Below are 16,882 nucleotides of genomic sequence, written 5' to 3' on the forward strand. Positions count from 1 at the left end.
GCTTTTGCTTTTCTGCAAGTGCAGAGGGAAAGAAAGAGCGATGGTGGCGATGGTGGTAACCTTGACCACTATATATAAGTCTATATAACTGGTCAAGGCTTTACAGACAAGAGAGAGAGAGAGAGAGAGAGAGAGAGAGAGAGAGAGAGAGAGAATGTGTGTCAGTGAGTCGGTCAGACAGACAGTCAGTTAGGACTCATGTGGGCCAGTCAAAGGGGGTGGTCATGGTTGGTCAAGATTTTGGAAACTCTAAAAAGGCTTAGAAACGAACCAGGGCTAACGAACTATAGGTAAGCCCAAACTGAACGAACTAGGTAGGCCTAACTAACTACCTGACCAGTTCATAAAACTCAGAGAACTGACCCTGTGAGTAACTAGAAGTAGGACACGACTAGTAGTAGTATGTAGTAAAAAAAAAGAGAGTGGGGCTTCATTGACTGCTATTCCGTTTCTGCACATTACTTAACTTTAACTTGACTTACTAACTGTTTCCAATTTCAAAAAACAAGTTCCCTCAAAAGCCGGCCAGCCGGCCAACCCTTTCTCTTCTTCTTCTTCTTCTTGCCTTCTTTACTCTTTTTGTCTGTTTTCAGTTGCCGACTTTGTCGACCGGTTGGTTCTTGTCCTTGCCGTGTCACGATTCGGTTTGTTGTGGTCGTGAATCGTGATCGTGGTTGTCTCGAACTCCAAAAAAACACATACTGCCGAATAGAACAATCGTACATACCTCCGATTCCCTGAATGCTTCACATTGTGAGAAATCTGTGTAATGCACACAACACTTGAGCACTCACTCGTTTGAGGCCTCCTCATTGTTTCGGGCCCTTCCTTTTATAGCTCCAACTCGATCATGAATAGTATGGGAAGCAATGCGCATGTTAGCGAAAAACAAGTGTTGGACGAATCTGCGCATATTTGAACCACACCCTATCAAATGTGGTCACGATAGGAGTGTGGAAAGCAACATGGCTATAGTAAGAAAGTCCACATATAAGGAAATTACCATCGAGCTTGATAGACTGAATGCTTTTTGTAAGTCGCATGAGCTCCTTTGTGCCTTTAGAAGAAATACTATTGGAAACCCGCAAGGTGTAGACTCGTTGGCCTTATAGGTGACCAAATGTGCAAAATCATTAGGGTCATAAATTTAAGTTGTATTAGACAAGGGATCTTCTCTTCCATGCTAGTGCACTAGCCAACAAGGCAAGAGAAAGGTATTATGATTAATTGAAACGTGAGATTGCTTCAACCACAATCCGTTTCCACATAGATTATGTGTCCCCCTTTCCACATAGATGATGTGTAAGCTCACTAAGACAAATTGTGCTACAAGCCTTTTAGCATCTCAATTATAGGGGATACACACCAAAGGTGGGTTGCAAGGGCAAAAGGCTAAGCCAAGGCAAATGAGTTTGTCTAAATGGTCTCTATATTACTTTTGAGTTATTCACCAATATACAAAACCATATTAGAGGATAATCATAATGATGTGATACATGTGTTTTAATTGAAACCACTTTGTTTCTAGTACTTGAATGAATTGAAACCCTAAACCCTAAACCCTAACTACTCTGAGACACCTATGTCAAGGACATGGTGATGTATCTTGGCTTCCATGTCTTGACTGTAGTAGTTTGTGAATGCCTATGTGCATTGTGAAGTTCTTTAATAGAAGTAATTGTTTCAGAAAAATTATTTTTGAAGACGAATGTTGAACTACGTATAATGGGACAAATCTACAATATACCAAAGCCTGGTGATGTTAATCACAACTATTCTTTAAGTAAAGACTCCTTTTTGTATGAAATTTTGTGAAGTTCATTATATTAAGGACAATATTACACAATAGTTTTGGCCAACTCACACCTTACATGCCAAATACGTGGGAATGAGGTGTGATTCCCTAATGGAAACACATGATATTGAAGTAATTCCCTGAAGGAAACTCATGAGTAAGCTTTTTCGATGAAGAAATGATTGCCAAAGGCTTGGCCGATTGTCTCAAGAGGATTCATTAAATCCTCGTTTTTTTAGCTTGGTTTCAATTATCTCTTTGGTCTAGTCAAAATATGGTATGATGTGGTTCGCCAAAAGTTGAATGCGATTAGAGCTTCAATCACCAAACCATAAATTCTAAAACTTAGTACATTAGTAATCAATGAGAAATTGTTTTAGACCTCTATAACGTTAATCGATATATCCTAGACATTGACAAGTCTATATCTCCACCCCAAAATCAATTTGTCATCTTTTAGAAACTATATACAATATGCAAGATTCCATGACCTTGGGTATTAATAATCCAAGGAAATGAAAGAACTTAAAACCTTTATATGTTAAAGTTAAATAATATTTAGGTTTCATGACGTGATCTTAAAACATTGGCATTAGTGATACATTTGTTTAATCACATGATAGGAGTTTTCCATTCCTCTTGAAACCCACAACATGCAACCAAGAGTCAGAACATTCTATAAACTTCACACATATTTAAGGTAAAGGCAAACATCTTACCCCAAGCCCCAACCATAGAATCAATATGGGGTCACCATTGAAGCTTGGAGTAAAAAACAAATGACTTATCTCAAATCCCATGGTCAATGTCCCACGAGATTCTACCATGCCTATTGAGTGCAAGACATAGAGTTCAAGAGTAGTGATATTTTCCCTTAATAATAAGGATCTAGATGTCTTGTTTATAAGATTACCAAATGCTCCCATAGTACTAGGAATTGGCAATGGTTCAGTTTCGGCTTCACCGGTTTGGCCTTGGCCCTTGTCCAAACCAAACCGGTATGAGAGTTTCAAACTTGAACCAAATTGGTTCTTAAAATGGTTTAGCGTCAACCGGTTTGGACAAACTGTTTAAGCATTAACTAGTTTAGGAATCGGTTTGGCCCTAAATGGTTCGGTTCGGCTTGAGCCTTGCCAAACCAAGTTCAAACTAGTTAAGTAGGCTGAAACCTAAACCGAGCTGAGCCAAGCTGTTGCCGATTCCTACCTAGTACAGAGTGTGTTCACAAGCTAAAAGTCACTATGTGCCATTAGAATGATAATGCATATCTAGGTGAGATGCATAAGGATATAATGTATCATTGTCTGGTTCTCATCATCGATGTTGCCGACAATTTAAATGCTTGTAGCATCAAAGCTAGCAAAATGGTGTAGTGATCTAGGAGATTCCCTAATGGACGGCCTCAGGACATTGTTTCCAATTGATTAGAAACTTGAATTGAGATTCACAGTAGGTTTAATGTTTTTTCCTTTTGATAAAAAATGAATTTGGGTTATTATGGAACATACCTTGACGTATTTATGAAAATGTGGAATTTCCTTGAATGGAGTTGCTTAATCATACTTTCCATGTTGCCCTTAGATCGTTAATGTGTAACGTGAGATGAATGATAATATGCAAAGGCAATTCTAATTAATTAGTTAATTCTTTATTATTTTGAATGGTTCACAATACTATCAAGAAGAAAATGGCTTTTGATAGTTGGGAAGTTGTCGCGCCATCTACTAAGCAAAATGGTAAAACCAAATAATGGTTGTATTTATATCATAACACTTAGACCTTTCTAACATGTAAATATGGAAGGAATGATATCATCAAATTCTCTGATATTGACATTAATCTCTCAATAGTTAAATCACCATATTCCATTGGACAATTGTTGCACAAAAGACTCAACTCAAACGACCAAACAATGAATATAAACGTTCAACTTATAAATTATGGCACATCCAAGATAATGGAAATTACAATATCATTGAACATGAAGTTCCCATGTCCAGGACACGTGTCCAATCTCTTGGTCTTCAAATGACCCTTAATTCTCATTTTAAACATGACCGTTCCAAAATTATTTTCTTAAATCACATGTGAAGAAATAAAATAAGGAGTAGGGTTGTTTTCTTGAAAAAAGAGAGTAGGGTTGTCATTTAGGCAACAAAATGTGCACTATCCGTCAATCCTCGGAAACAATATATTGGCATTAGGAAGGATTGCTACTAATTCAAATTCATACTGCAATTTTCACGAAATGCCCAGAAATATTGGCATTCGTGCACATATTTCGTTACTCTTCTAAAGGATCTACATGTAGGGAATCAAGGATTCATAAAACCATGGATTCTTGAATCCCATTAACCATTAATTATCAATTGGCTTTTGAATACCATGTATGAGCACCTACTTTATAAACATTGTCCATATTATCCTCCCTTCATTCCATCATGACTATGGATCTGCCCTTCGCAAAATGCACAAAACCATTTCTCTACAAGGTTAAAATAAAAACCTCTTCGGATCAAAATTGGGTTTTCTTGTATCTTAAAAACTATTTGATTAGTTACACATTATATTTTGCAATTATTAACTTGCACTTAATGTGGTATGTGGAAGCTATATGCACAAAAATGTGGGTCGTAAGTATATTGTATCAAGACATGCATACATGTGAATCTGTGATCCACACTAAACGTATGGATGTGCGATGTGCATATAAAAAACATACATATGTACGTCTATATATGTACATACATTGATACGTACATACAAGTACATGCATACATATATACATGCATGCATACATACATACATACATTCAAATTTTCAACCATCCATGCTTTCTAGACATTGACATACGTACATATAGATTTTACTGTTTTTTTGGTTAGCTTTTTTTGACCCTACTCAATAAATATGTGGTTCAGTTGCTAAGGAGCTAACACATTTTAATAGGGGTCAACAACAACAAACTAAGGATGGAGAAGGAACAAGAGGAAGCATATATAAGACAGAAGGAGAAAACAAACACAAAGAAGAAGACAAAGTGTGGGAGGGAACACATGTCTGTGTGAAGTGAGAAAAAATGGGGATGGTAGGAAGGAAAGAGAAAAACAGGGGGGGTTTGAAGAGAACACAGGATTTGACATTTCATGAAGAGAATAGAGGATTTGGCAATTTATCATATTTCATTCATTAACAAATAAGCTCCAAATGGGCGATCCCATTAGAGGAGGATTGAGAAGCATCATTGGGCATTCCATCTCCCAACAAAACCCATTGGCCACCCTCACCTTCACACTCCTCACCCTCCCTCTTTCATTCCTCCTCCTCTTCCTCCTCTCCTTCACCATACTCCATCCAATTGACAACAATCGGCTTCATGTCCCCGACAACCCATTGGTCCGTGCCCCCAGATCTGGATCTGGCCATTGGACCCATGGACATGATGACATCCTCCTTGCCGCGATCCTATCGGCTTACCTTGTCCTTATCCTAGTGTTCCGTGTAGTGTCGACCACCGGCATTGTGTATAGCATTGCTTCCACATTCCACTTGCACCGCCCATTCGCACTCGGGCTCGGGCCTGTCCCCATTGCCACAAACATACCCTACATATTGTGCCGCGCCCTCGTCACTTACCTATGGTCTTTCACATTCGTCTTCTTCCTCGCCGGCCTCTTTCTCGCAGCTCTACTCTTGGTCGACATATCGTTCTCCTTCGGACCCATGTCCGCATCCATTGGGGCTTGGATTGTTGTCCTTGTCTTCCTTGGGGCACTCTTCCGTACCACTTGTGTCTTTGGCCTCGCGAGCATTGTCTCAGTTCTTGAGCAATCCACATATGGCCTTGGGGCAATCAACAAGTGTGTATTCTTCCTTCTCAAGGGACGGGGTGTTGTAGCTTCCTCTTTGTATGTTCTCTATCTCATCTTTGCCTTCGGTGTTCTTGTCGCCTTCGATTTCACCCAAATGAATGTGGTACACCCAGCTTTACGTGTGCTCGTGGCGTTTGCGTTTGCTTTTGTTCTTGCTTTCGTCGACCAAATGGGCATGGTGTCATTTACAATGCTATACTTTCATTGCAAAGCATACCACAATGAAAGTGTTGACCTTGAACATCTTGATGCTAATTGCTCCTGTGAATGTCTTGATGTTGGAGATCCTTCCCTCCCAATCGAAACCACTCAACAAGCTTAAGTATCTCTCGTGATTTCACATTCATCGAAGAGCGGGCTTCTTCTTCTTTAATTGAGTGTTGTTTGCTAGGATCGAGTCTTCAATTTCGACGGGTTGCTTGGTGTCTCACAATATTGTTTGTCTAAGGAGATATCATCTTCATTGGGTTTAAGGAGATATCATCTTTATTGTAATATGAAGCAAATCTATGCCCGAGGCCAAGGTTAACAAGGTGTTCATTTCGGAGTTATAATTACGTGTTGTAATGGAGTTTCAACTATGTGATGGAATCCTCATTAACTTTTAATGGTTTGGATGGCTTCATGGCCATAGGTCCTAACAAAACGGTTGTTATACACTGCTTGACATTCAAATATTTTGTTGAGAGTTAACAACGATGATGTACACAAATTTTCCAATGGCAAAGAGACACATCAAAGAAAAAAATTTGGTATGTGACACATCTAGCAGGTAGCCACCCATCTTGAATCATGAAAAATTGTACAATAGATTTCAATGAAATTGGCATAAAGTAATTTATGGTATTATAAAATAGAATAAAACTTTACATAATAGTGACATTGCTTAACCACCGGATGTGAACATCAAATTTGGGCTCCTAAAATCCCCTATGCACTATTATAGAACCATAGTGTGTAGACATGGGCCTAAACAAAAAAAACATGGAAATTTACCTTTTGTAAAATGCCTTTTGAGCCCATGACCATGATTCACAAGCCCAAATTGTGAATAAAACAAGAAAAGCAATGCATGTTTAGTGATTACGACACAAAATCCCTAGTAATGAAAAAGAAAGAAAGAGAGACTTGAAGTGATGTAACCCCAAAAGATGTTCGATGGAGAGGTCGACAACCAACGTTGAAACAACTAGTAGTAGTAACTGCAATCTCTAAGAAACACTTTTGCCTCAAAGATATATATATATATATATCGGATGGCCATAATGGGATTATGTTTTTTGACTATATGCCATTTTCTAAAGGTATTTTGGGTCACATCCACAAATTTCGGTTGTTGAATAGATTCTGAGATTCGATTATAAAAAAATTCTATTAATCTTACAAGTATGGGAGGAGTTGAGCACTTAAAATTCCAACCAAATAGAAAATCATATATTAAAAGAAAATTTGTGCATGTGAAGTTGGTCGGAAGACTTGGTCTCTTAGAAACTAATGTGTTGTCCCTAGGTTGTGCCAACCGGGACATAGTCTCAATTTGAACTGGGACTCATCACCAAGGGGGCCAAGTCCCAGTCCCAAAGAAGCCGTACATTGGTTTGCAACAACTTAGTCCGAAGGGGACCAACCAATGGCTATCCACCCCAACAACCAGTCCAAATGGCCATATTTGGCCTATATAAGGAGGATTATTCCGCATTTTACAACCATTACCATATTTTGAGATTCATTCTTAGTCTTTCGTATTTCCTCATCACATGTGCAAATGCCCCAAATGCCCCAATGAATGTAGCTCAAAAAGAGAAGCGATTGATTAGGAGCACTTTTTTTTTTCTTCTAAAAGAGGTTGAAGAGATTAGGGTTCAAAAAGCTTGACAAAAGGTACTTTAGAAGTTGCCCAAGCATAAAAGGAAACCCACAAAGGAAATATAAAAAATAAAGAGACACATGCTATAAGACAAAGATCAAAAGGCCACAATGGACAAATATATTGTTGACTGTGGCATATTGTAAAGGTATCTTGGATCATGTCCACAAATTTCGCATGCCCAATAGACTCCTAAATCTCGATTAATCAGATTCTGATCAGAATGTCTGTATTGGTCTTTAAAAGTATGGGAAGGGCTTGGAGCCTTTAGGGTTAGGGTTCGGAAGAGGGCTGAGGTTGAGCAGCCATGGCCACATCAGTGGATTCAGCTGTGGACTTAGCCTGTCATGGTAGTAAGAGATCTCGTGCCCTCTTCATTCCCTACCCAGTGCATGGACAGATCAATCCAATGATGCATTTTGCCAAGACACTCACCAATCATGACCAAAACCTTCACGTCACCTTCATCAACAATTACCACTACCACACTCGCCTCATGGCCAAGCTACATCATGGCCATGGAAGCCCATCCACCACTCAGGAAGCTTCTGGAAGCCCATCGCCCATGGGAGAAGTAGTCACAGAAGAATTGGGTCGGAGGGGGTTCTCTGAGGAGACCTTGGTACAACCCAACATTGGTTTGGTTTGTGTGGACAATGGCCTCCCTACCGATTATGACTATGTCACTGCCCAGGATTCTCCTGACAGGATGAGAGTGATCTTCGAGAGTTGTTCATTCATGTCCAAAAACATCAAGCTCTTCATCCAGCATTTGGAGGAGAACGAGAAGCAAAGCTGTTACACCAAAGTTTCCTTCATAGCTGTCGGTATCTTTTGTGATTGGGCTATGGAGGTAGGCGTCGATCTCGGCATTCCCACTGTCCTTTTCTCTACCCAATCCACAACTGCGTTGAGCATGTATTTGCACGTTCATCTGCTTACCTCCAATGGCTTCTTCAGTCAAGGTTAGTTACTCAAAAATAATTCATTTTGTGCTTGAATCTTCTTCATGAACTTTGTCTCCAATCTCCAATGTTTCCAAGTGATGTAGACATGGTTTAGGCTATCATTTCCCCATATCTAAGAAGAGAGGGATATATGCACAGAGATAATATTATATATAGAGAGAGACTATGTCTCTGACTCATGAGATATTATAAGAGCTTATCCAATTGCTTAGCCAAGAACGTGTTCTGATATTTGTAATCTTTTGTTAATTGTTTCATTGAATGATGTTAAACACAAACCCTGTGCTTCATCTGTGTCAGATACCAAGTTTGATGAGGAGCAAAACCCAAAGCTTTATGGCCAAGATGCAAAAGATCAGCTCGTGACTTACTTACCTGGTATACCCGGTCTCCCGCCTTCGAGCTTCCCCACATTCATGCACGTGCACGATACATCGAGTCTTTTTATCGAGTTCCTCAAGTCATATTCCGACAAACTAAAGCTTTACAATGCAATCTTAATGAATACTTTCGAGGAGTTGGAAGGAGAAGCATCCCGTGCACTCGAGTCAGAGTTCCATATCCCCGTCTATCCGATAGGACCCGTGCTTCCGATGGGCTCGAAAATGAAGCAAGAAGATGAGAATGCTTGTATCACATGGCTGGATAAGAAATCCAAGCATTCGGTTGTGTACATTTCCTTTGGAAGCCTATGCACTCCTTCGGTCGAGCTCATCAAGAGTATAGCCGAGGGAATCAAGGCGAGCAAACAACCTTACTTGTGGGCACTTAGGCCCTCTAACTTGTGGCCTTCCAGCAATGTGTATGAGTTATTACCGGAGCATTTCTCCGAAGAAACGGATGGCCTTATCATTCCATGGGCGCCTCAACTCGATGTTCTCGCTCACTCATCAGTTGGTGCCTTCCTTACGCATTGCGGATGGAATTCAACATTGGAGAGCATGAGCATGGGGGTGCCCATGATCCCTATACCTATTAAAGTTGACCAAACTACAAATTGTAGGCTTATTATAGATATATGGAAGGTGGGTGTGAAGGTGAAGTTTGTACTACGTTCGGATGGACCTATTGTGAGTAGTGATGATGTCGAGAGGGCTGTGAATTTGTTCTTTCATGACGATGAAGGCAGTGAAATGAGAAGCAGAGCTCAAAAGTTTAAAACAGCTATAGAGAGGGCTACACAATGTGGTGGCACATCATATACTAACATAGAAAGGTTCATCCACTCATTCGAAACATAATCCTCCAAAGCCATTTATCATCATCATTTTATTCCATGATTTTGTGTATCCATCCCATAAATAGTTTTTGTAAGTTCAAAAGGTAAGGCTAATTTAAGAGTGTTGGGATAAAAGTCCCACTCTACCCAAATTGTATTCTTAGTGTGAACACACTTAGGGCTCACTTAACCTCTATAGATTTACATATTCGTATTCGTCAGGTTTCTCATTCGAATGCAAACGAATACGAATACGAATGGGTGGTCAAGTATTTGTTGAACTCCAAAAAAATAAACTTTGTCTTTTTTAATTTCTTATGATAATAAAAAGGAACTTGACAATAAATAGGGATTATAAAAGAGGGACTTGGGGATTTGTCATTACTAAATTTTTATAATAAATGTATAACTTATAAATTATAAATATTTGTTTTATTGTTAATAAATAAATAAAATAAAATAAAGGGTCATTAATTTTTCGCTTTTTATTCCTTCTAAATTTATGGATATTTTTATTTTTACATTAAAAATAGTACTTCAAACTGATCGTATATTCAAAGTTTATACTAATCATATTTGTATAGTAAATATAAAAATATTCGTTTTATAATTTTTTGTATTTCTTGGACTTTAAGAAATATATGATGATTAAGTATTCAATTTATATGATTTCATTATCTTTGTCGGGTAGTTATGTTTATTTGTGTATTTTCTATAGTAATAAAATGTATAATAATGAAGCATCATATAGAGCTTTTCATTATTAAAACTTGTACGCCAAATGACATATTAGTTTTTGCACTCTCATGTCATATGACATACATCTTTAAAAAATGCCCGTAAAAAAACTTAAAGACTAACCCGTCAAATTCAGGCCCTAGATCCATGTTTCTCTTTACTTTCTTAAATAGCCTTTAATTTTTGTTATTTCTCCAAATGTCCAAATCTATGGATTAAGCACCTAATTGTTGAAGTGCATAATTGTTTGAAATTGGGGTCAACCAATGTCAAGTAAAGCAGTTTTGAAAAAGTAGGGGCATTTGCAAGTTTTAACCTATTCAAAATAATGAATAAATTAAGGATTATGTCAGTGGTTCACATTTGATAATTTAATTTGCTTCTATCAACTTTAGGTTTGTTCAATCCTCAAAACTCATGTTCTTCATTGTTGACAAAAATTTCTCCTTTACTTAGTGGAGAAATATTTTGCACCTCATCACCACCAACTTTTGTGTATGTTCCATGCATGTAAAAGTAACCTATCATCTTCAATGGATTACCATGTCCTACACATTATCTATTTGTAAGATGCTATATGTTTTATAAATGAGAATGTGATTTTTCGTTACAAGTGGAGCTAATGATGCACAAGCGGTTGCAAAGGAGTTGAGCATGTTGTTACAAAATGAGCATGGTAAGGAAATTTTGGCTCCGTTACATATGTTACTGTGTATGGTACATACTTTTTAGTTGGGGCATCAAGTCAACTTTAGAGGTTATCTCACCCTCAACAGAAAAGTTGAGAACAGTTCTCTCGACTATAAGATCTAGTAAGGTTTGAAGGGAAGTATTTAGGAAGTATGCTAGGCTAGTTGAACATCGTGAAAGAGAACCCCCAAGGCTTGATGTTGTTACAAGAAAGAACTAACATATGCCTTTACTTTGCTCTAGGTACATATGGTTTATAAAAGAGGTAACCGAAAAAAATTCTAGAACATTTAATACCATGCTTCATGAAACAACGTAGAAGTATAACCAAGAGAAGGATTGAAAGCATGAAAACAATAGTTGAATTGAAATTCTATGGATGTTAGGTGGATAAGGTCGAATCATGGGGTAAAAGCTTTGTATGATCACTAGCAATGGGCACGGTTTTGGCTAAAACGGAACCGTTAAGCCATGGTTTAACAGTTTATTGGTTCCAAAAAAATTTAATAGTTTGGATTCTCGATAAACGGTTCGGTTTCGGTTCTAAAACTCGGGTTATAGGTTTACAGGTTTTTGGTTAACTTTTTTTTTTTACCTTAATAGTTTATTGATGTAATGGTTTAATTAATGGTTTTTATTGATTTAATTAATTTAACTTAAATGTTTATTTAATTTAATGGTTCAATTAAAGTTTTTTTATTGATTTAATAAATTTAACTTAAATGCTTATTTAATTTAATGTATTTTTGTTTCTTTAGATGTTTAACTAGTTTGACTTAAGTGGTTAGGTTTAAATTTTTTATTAAATGGTTTGATTTGGTTTCAACTTTTCCCTAAACGGTTTGGTTTTAACTTTTTCTTAAATGGTTTGGTTTAAATAATGTGAGTTCATTAACGGTTTGGTTTGGTTTTGTTTTAAATAAACGGTTTGGTTTCTTTGCCTTGAAACCGAACCGAACCGTGCCCATTGCTAATGATCACCTTGCCTACTATGATCACGGTGTGAACTCATTCTTTGCACCATATAAAGGTGAATGTACCCTTTAAATAATTGGAAGGTGAGTTATACATTGCTTGACTTTCAAATATTTTGTTGAGAGTAAACAATGAAGATGTACACACAATTTCCAATGGCAAACAGTCACAACAAAGAATTTTTTTGGGTATGTGACACATCTAGTTGCACATCTTGAATCATGAATAAGTGCACAAGAGATTTCGATGTAATTGGCGTAAAGTAATTCGTGGTATTATGAAATACAACACGAGGTTGCATAAAGTGACATTGGTAAACCATCAGATGTGAACATCAAATTGGGTTTCTAAAATCCCCTATGCATTATTATAGAACCATAGTGTGTAGACATGGCTCTCTAGAATCATATGCAAATTGGCTTCAACAAAAAAAATCATGGAAAATTGCCTTTCCTAAAATGCATTTGGAGCATGTCACTCGGATTCACAAGCCCAAGTTGTCAATGCATATTCATTGGTTATGAGTTATGACACAAAATCCCTTATAATGAAAAAACATTAATACGGACTTGAAGTGATGTGACCCCAAGATCTATTCGATGGAGAGATCAACAACCGACGTTGAAAGAGCTAGTAGTAGTAACTTAGTAATCGCAATCTCTAAAAACAAAAAACACTCTTAGTGTCAAATATATATATATATATATATCTATATATATATATATATATCGAAAGGCTGCAATGGGAATATTTCTTTTGACTATATGTCATTTCCTAAAGGTATTTTGGGTCAAAATTTCACATCCCGAATAGATTCTCAAATTTCGATGCATCAGAATGTTTGCATTGGTCTTAAGAGTTTGGAAGGGCTTTGACCATTTGAAAATTAAATAACGTGCTCGAAGGACAACCATATGTTAAAAGAATAGTTACTTTTTCCTATGCCGGTTGGAAGAATTTGTTGTACCAAAATACTAGAGACAGAAGCAAGTGCCTTGAAAATGTCATGCCATCAACAACTTGATCCTCAAGTTTGAACGAAAAAGTGATCGATGAGAGTAGGACTAGGTGCCTTGAAAATGTCATGCCATCAACAACGTCGTCCTCAAGTTTCAACGAAAAAATGATCGATGAGAGTAGGAGCAGGTGCCTTGAAAATGTCATGCCATCAACAACGTGGTGCTCAAGCTTCAACAAGAAAGCGATCGATGAGAGCAGGAGCACTTTTTTTTTTTTTGTAATACAAAAGTTGAAGAAAGTAAAAGGAGATGGATTGACGGGGAGTGAAAGCTCGAAGAAAAGGTGTGTAACCAAGGGAGCGTTAAGAAGCGCGGCCAAAATACATGTCATGTCGCCTCTTTGTGCTGAACGTCTTTCAAACCTAGAGACAAGAATGATACGTTCACAACTTACAAGAAGAGAAGAGAGATACCAAGGCAGAGGACAAAAGGTATAGATAGAGAGGCACATGCACACGTGACACACATACATATATGTACCCAACAAAAATAGCCGTAAAACGAGATAAATCTCGGACTACCGCTTAGGTTCATGGGGATTGCTTTTCCTGCACGGCACTAGGGTTTTTTGAATGGGTGGGGAAGAAAACAAAAACAAACCTAAAAAAAGCAGAAGAAAAGAAGGAAGGGGTTTGGACTAGGGTTTAGGGTTTAGGGTTAGGGTTTGGAAGAGGGCTTGTACAATAAGAACATGTGTAAAAAAGAGGCAGTTATTTATTTATTTACGATGAAAGTACATGTATTTAAGTCTCCTTGCTTCTTCTTCCCCTTCAATGAAAGCTCCATAGAGAGGGGTGACAGAGAGAGAGAGATAGAGAGAGAGAAGAGGTTGAGGTTGAGGTTGAGCAGCCATGGCCACATCAGTGGATTCAGCTGTGGACTTAGCCTGTCATGGTAGTGGTAGTAAGAGATCTCGTGCCCTCTTCATTCCCTACCCAGTGCATGGACAGATCAATCCAATGATGCATTTTGCCAAGACACTCACCAATCATGACCAAAACCTTCACATCACCTTCATCAACAATTACCACTACCACACTCGCCTCATGGCCAAGCTACATCATGGCCATGGAAGCCCATCCACCACTCAGGAAGCTTCTGGAAGCCCATCGCCCATGGGAGAAGTAGTCACAGAAGAATTGGGTCGGAGGGGGTTCTCTGAGGAGACCTTGGTACAACCCAACATTGGCTTGGTTTGTGTGGACAATGGTCTCCCTACCCATTATGACTATGTCACTGCCCAGGATTCTCCTGACAGGATGAGAGTGATCTTCGAGAGTTGTTCAGTCATGTCCAAAAACATCAAGCTCTTCATCCAGCATTTGGAGGAGAACGAGAAGCAAAGCTGTTACACCAAAGTTTCCTTCATAGCTGTCGGTATCTTTTGTGATTGGGCTATGGAGGTAGGCGTCGATCTCGGCATTCCCACTGTCCTTTTCTCTACCCAATCCACAACTGCGTTGAGCATGTATTTGCACGTTCATCTGCTTATCTCCAATGGCTTCTTCAGTCAAGGTTAGTTAATAAAAAATAATTCATTTTGTGCTTGAATCTTCTTCATGAGCTTATCCTTTTCATGAACTTTGTCCTCAATCTCCAAAGTTTTTTTAAGTAGTATAGATGGCTTAGGGGATCATTTACCCATGTGTTAATTGTTTCATTAAAGGATGTTGATCACAAACCCTGTCCTTCATCTGTCTCAGATACCAAGTTTGATGAGGAGCAAAACCCAAAGCTTTATGGCCAAGATGCAAAAGATCAGCTCGTGACTTACTTACCTGGTATACCCGGTCTCCCGCCTTCGAGCTTCCCCACATTCATGCACGTGCACGATACATCGAGTTTTTTTATTGAGTTCCTCAAGTCATATTCCGACAAACTAAAGCTTTACGATGCAATCTTAATGAATACTTTCGAGGAGTTGGAAGGAGAAGCATCCCGTGCACTCGAGTCAGAGTTCCATATCCCCGTCTATCCGATAGGGCCTGTTCTTATGATGGATGCGAATATGAAGCAAGAAGATGAGAATGCTTGTATCGCATGGCTGGATAAGAAATCCAAGCATTCGGTTGTGTATATTTCTTTTGGAAGCTTATGGAATCCTTCGATGGAGCTCATCAAGAGTATTGCAGAGGGAATCAAAGCAAGCAAAAAACCTTACTTGTGGGCACTTAGGCCCTCAAACTTGTGGCCTTCCCCCAATGTGTATGAGTTTTTACCGGAGCATTTCTCCGAAGAAACAGATGGCCTTATCATTCCATGGGCGCCTCAACTCGATGTTCTCGCTCACTCATCAGTTGGTGTGTTTCTCACGCATTGTGGATGGAATTCGACATTGGAGAGCATGAGCATGGGGGTGCCCATGATCCCTATACCTATTCAATCTGACCAAACTACAAATCGTAAGCTTATTGTAGATATATGGAAGGTGGGTGTGAACGTGAAGTTTGTGCTACGTTCGGATGGACCTGTTGTGAGTAGTGATGATGTCGAGAGGGCTGTGAATTTGTTCTTTCATGACGATGAAGGCAGTGAGATGAGAAACAGAGCTGAAAAGTTTAAAATTGCTATAAAGAGGGCTACAGAATGTGGTGGCACATCATACACTAACATACAAAAGGTCATCCATTCATTCAAAACATAATCCTCGAGAGACATTCATCATCATTATTTTTTATTCCATGTATTCTGTGTATCCATCCCTTACGTAGTTTTGGAAAGACAATTCATCGCTTTTTGTAAGTTCAAATGGTAAGGCTGATTTAAGAGGCCCAATGTATAATATATTCAGACAATCAATCGGTGTTTCATATCAAATGGTCCCAGTGCAATTTACCATCCAATTATCTAACCCTTTCTGCCATTCCTGCCCCTTTTGATAATTTATCGTATAGGTCATGCCATATCTAAGTTAGTTAAAAGTTTCTATCTTACAATGCAGTAAGACCATGGAAAAGGAATGCTCTTTCCAACCCTGTTGTGTATTCTATGATAAAAAAGCAATTCCTTGTATCTTATAATTGAAAAGGGATGGTTGGTAACTCACCAATCATGTAGAATTTGTTAAACTAGAGCAATTTTTCAGTTTGATCCTTTGACATTAGGGGGTTTTGAAAAACACATGGAGGGATATAAAGAAGGGGGGGGAACAAATTTCATTCATAAGAAAATAATTCTGCAAAGCTATTATTAACCTGAGATCAAGATATAATGGGAATTCCTAATAGCATTTGTGGCTTAATATGGACAAATGATTGTACATTACAGTTATAATAGAAGGATAAGTAGCAATAATGGGGAAATGGAGTGGTTTGGTTACGAGTTTGTGTCGAAAATGGATGGAATTTGACAACCTCTTAGATTTTGCATCTTTATTTGGTCTTTTTGGCGGTGTGCCATGGTTTCTAATTGGGCTAGGGCAACTGCCTTTCGACATATTCCAAACATGACAATACAAGAATAGCACTTACAACAATATTTTGAATTAGGTTTTAAAGCCACTTATATACTATTTGGGCTAGGGTAACGGCCATTATACACCCGTATTAGACAAGTATCCCATGAGCCAAATGAGTTGCTTTTCAAATTATCAAACATATCTAATAGCATTCTTGCCCAAGGCAATGTTTGTTCAACAAATTTTGGCAGTAAAGTAGCTTTTCTAACCAACATATGCAACGACAAATTAAGAATATTTAGCCCTCCACACAATTGTGGGGTGCATATTTTCTCTAGTGAT

The 16,882-nt window shown here is 38.3% G+C and overlaps 2 protein-coding genes across 2 annotated transcripts; both read left to right on the forward strand.

Annotated features, from left to right (window-relative positions):
- Positions 1–5,002: 5,002 nt before the first annotated feature.
- On the forward strand, positions 5,003–6,067 carry LOC147852692 (uncharacterized). Its single transcript, XM_087333273.1, has one exon. The coding sequence runs from the start codon at positions 5,003–5,005 to the stop codon at positions 5,987–5,989; it is 987 nt and encodes a 328-aa protein (XP_087189399.1). The 3' UTR covers positions 5,990–6,067.
- Positions 6,068–7,782: 1,715 nt separating this feature from the next.
- On the forward strand, positions 7,783–15,820 carry LOC147852693 (uncharacterized). The gene is made up of 6 exons (XM_087333274.1): positions 7,783–8,499; positions 8,803–9,741; positions 10,855–10,954; positions 11,074–11,135; positions 13,993–14,658; positions 14,847–15,820. Exons 1-6 carry the CDS (start codon positions 7,842–7,844, stop codon positions 15,785–15,787), a joined length of 3,366 nt encoding a protein of 1,121 aa, XP_087189400.1. The 5' UTR covers positions 7,783–7,841; the 3' UTR covers positions 15,788–15,820.
- Positions 15,821–16,882: the final 1,062 nt, after the last annotated feature.

This window comes from Azolla caroliniana, unplaced genomic scaffold, assembly GCF_043228905.1.
Source record: "Azolla caroliniana isolate FFs.n. ecotype wild unplaced genomic scaffold, voAzoCaro1.0.p SCAF_17, whole genome shotgun sequence".
Classification (NCBI taxonomy): Eukaryota; Viridiplantae; Streptophyta; class Polypodiopsida; order Salviniales; family Salviniaceae; genus Azolla; species Azolla caroliniana.

What these genes read in the sequence shown, in the direction of transcription:
- LOC147852692 (XM_087333273.1), top strand. Translation starts at nt 5,003, where the DNA reads ATGGGCGATCCCATTAGAGGAGGATTGAGAAGCATCATTGGGCATTCC.
- LOC147852693 (XM_087333274.1), top strand. Translation starts at nt 7,842, where the DNA reads ATGGCCACATCAGTGGATTCAGCTGTGGACTTAGCCTGTCATGGTAGT. An exon ending in CATCCACTCATTCGAAACAT is followed by an intron (nt 9,742 to 10,854) that starts AATCCTCCAAAG and finishes TATCAACTTTAG; the next exon opens with GTTTGTTCAATCCTCAAAAC. An exon ending in TCATCACCACCAACTTTTGT is followed by an intron (nt 10,955 to 11,073) that starts GTATGTTCCATG and finishes TTTCGTTACAAG; the next exon opens with TGGAGCTAATGATGCACAAG.